General features: G+C 39.0%; 1 protein-coding gene across 1 annotated transcript; it reads right to left on the reverse strand.

Annotated features, from left to right (window-relative positions):
* Positions 1–542: 542 nt before the first annotated feature.
* LOC127123444 (uncharacterized) lies at positions 543–1,247 on the reverse strand. Its single transcript, XM_051053663.1, has 2 exons — positions 1,091–1,247; positions 543–1,045 (listed from the first exon to the last, which is right to left on the reverse strand). The coding sequence occupies exons 1-2, from the start codon at positions 1,245–1,247 to the stop codon at positions 543–545; spliced, it is 660 nt and encodes a 219-aa protein (XP_050909620.1).
* Positions 1,248–3,079: the final 1,832 nt, after the last annotated feature.

Consider the following 3,079-nt stretch of genomic DNA (forward strand, 5'->3'; position numbering starts at 1 on the left):
CTCCACACCAATCAGAATTTGAGTAACTCGAAAGTTCTGAGCTAGCTTTAGCACCAAAAGGGAACAAATCTCCATACTTCAGAGGTCCCTTTATATACCTCAGAATTTAGACAGCAGCTTGGTAATGAGACCACTTCGGTTTACTCATAAACCTACTCATCATTCCAACTGCATAGCAAATATCATGCCTGGTATTACACAAATACCTTAGAGAGCCTACCAATTGCTTGAACGTTGTTGCACCTACATCATCACCATCAGAATCATAATCCAATTTCTGATTTATATCAACAGGTATGACAACAACTTTACAATTCAGCAGCTCAAGTTCTTCTTTCATGGTCTTTAGCCAGACTTTCTGATTGAGAGTTTCTTCCATACGTATGGGTTCAGAGCCTACTAACATGGCACACTGAATAACTTCTCATTCATAATCTATTTCAGTGTGTTGCAGCATGTCAAACTCTGCAAACCTTCTCAAAATGTTTCTAATTCTTTGTGGCATATGAACTTGTTCAAAACATTTTGATTCTGGAACAATATCAAGTGCCGACTTCAGAAGCATGACCACCTTTAGAATCTGGAATATTCCAAGAATCTGCACTACCACCAGAATGTGAATCTAGATCACCAGAACCTGAATCACCATCAGAATCTGGATTAGAATCAGATTCTCCCTCATAATCAATCTCACCTTCTAATTCTGACTCACTTTCAGAATCATTTTCATGCTCTGACTCATCTTCAAAATCAGAATCAATATCTTCAAAAGTTCTTCCTTTAGAAGCTCTACCTCCAGAAGCTTCATTTCCAGAGATTAGATTACCTCCAGATTCTGGATCATTATCAAAATCTGGATCAGAATCAGATTCACCTTCAGAGTCAGACTCGCCTTTAGGGTCTTCTTCATCTTTAGACTCACCTTCAAAATTATTTTCTAATTTTGACTCGCCTTCAGAGGCAAAATCCTCTTCATAGGTAACTTCTCCTTCAGCTTCAGAGTCATCTTCTGACTCAACTTCAGATTCAGAGTCATCTCCTGACTCTGACACAACTTCAGAACCCTCATATTCTAACTATTCTTCAGAACCTTCAGATTCTAACTCATCTTCAGAACCTTCATACTCTGACGTATCTTCTGATTCTGACTCATATTCAGAATCATACTCGACTTCAAATTCAGAGTCTCCTTCAGAATCAGAAATTGTCAATCGCACAGGTTCATCATCATCAGATTCATAAGCCATCAATAACACAAGTTCATCATCAGAATCTCCTCTAACTATGTTTGCTTCTTCTAACTTCCTTTCCTTGTTTGACCATTAGTCCTTAACAAAGTGGCATAACCTATTACAACAGTAACATTAAACCATTCTTTTGTCAAGCTTCTCTCTTCCCTTATGATATTTCTTCTCATCAAAATTGGAGGATTTTAACTCTTGTGACCTACCATGTCTTTTCTTGGCTTCTGACCAAGAGTGCTTCTGGTATTTCTTGACAAGAGCCTGCTCTACCTCTCTCTCAGAGATTCTTTCAGTCAGACGCAACTCTTGCGCCTCTAGACTTCTTTGCAGCTCTTATATTCTCATGGTGCTCAGATCCTTAGAATTTTCAATTGCTACAACAATGTAATCAAACTGAGGAGTAAGAGATCTAAGTACCTTCTCAATGATACTTTCTTCACAGAGAGTTTCTCCACACGACATCATCTCATTTGTGATCAGAATCACTCTAGAGATGTAGTCAGGTACCTTCTCATTGTTCTTCATGCTGAGATTCTAATACTACTTACATAGAGACTAAAGATTCACCTTCTTCATTGATGCATCACCGTCGTAGCACCGCACCAATGTGTCCCAAGAAGCTTTCTCCTTCAGAATCAGAAATCGTCAATCGCACAGGTTCATCATCATCAGATTCATAAGCCATCAATAACACATGCTCATCATCAGAATCTCCTCTGGCTATGTTTGCTTCTTCTGACTTCCTTTCCTTATTTGACCATTAGTCCTTAGCAAAGTGGTCAAACCTATTACAACAGTAACATTGAACCATTCTCTTGTTAAGCTTCTCCTTTCCCTTATGATATTTCTTCTCATCAGAATTGGAGGCTTATGCCTCTTGATACCTACCATGTCTTTTCTTGGCTTCTGACCAAGAGTGCTTCTGGTATTTCTTGACAAGAGCCTGCTCTACCTCTCTCTCAGAGATTCTTTCAGTCAGACGCAACTCTTGCGCCTCTAGACTTCTTTGCAACTCTTATATTCTCATGGTGCTCAGATCCTTAGAATTTTCAATTGCTACAACAATGTAATCAAACTGAGGAGTAAGAGATCTAAGTACCTTCTCAATGATACTTTCTTCACAGAGAGTTTCTCCACACGACATTATCTCATTTGTGATCAGAATCACTCTAGAGATGTAGTCAGGTACCTTCTCATTGTCCTTCATGCTGAGATTTTAATACTACTTACATAGAGACTAAAGATTCACCTTCTTCATTGATGCATCACCGTCGTAGCACCGCACCAATGTGTCCCAAGAAGCTTTCTCCTTCAGAATCAAAAATCGTCAATTGCACAGGTTCATCATCATCGGATTCATCAGCCATCAATAACACATGTTCATCATCAGAATCTCCTTTGGCTATGTTTTCTTCTTCTGACTTCCTTTCCTTATTTGACCATTAGTCCTTAGCAAAGTGGTCAAACCTATTACAACAGTAACATTGAATCATTCTCTTGTCAAGCTTCTCCCTTCCCTTCTGATATTTCTTCTCATCAGAATTGGTGGCTTATGCCTCTTGATACCTACCATGTCTTTTCTTGGCTTCTGACCAAGAGTGCTTCTGGTATTTCTTGACAAGAGCTTGCTCTACCTCTCTCTCAGAGATTCTTTCAGTCAGACGCAACTCTTTCGCCTCTAGACTTCTTTGCAGCTCTTATATTCTCATGGTGCTCAGATCCTTAGAATTTTCAATTGCTACAACAATGTAATCAAACTGAGGAGTAAGAGATCTAAGTACCTTCTCAATGATACTTTCTTCACAGAGAGTTTCTCCACACGACATTATCTCATT

The sequence above is a fragment of the Lathyrus oleraceus genome, chromosome 2, assembly GCF_024323335.1.
Source record: "Lathyrus oleraceus cultivar Zhongwan6 chromosome 2, CAAS_Psat_ZW6_1.0, whole genome shotgun sequence".
NCBI lineage: Eukaryota > Viridiplantae > Streptophyta > Magnoliopsida > Fabales > Fabaceae > Lathyrus > Lathyrus oleraceus.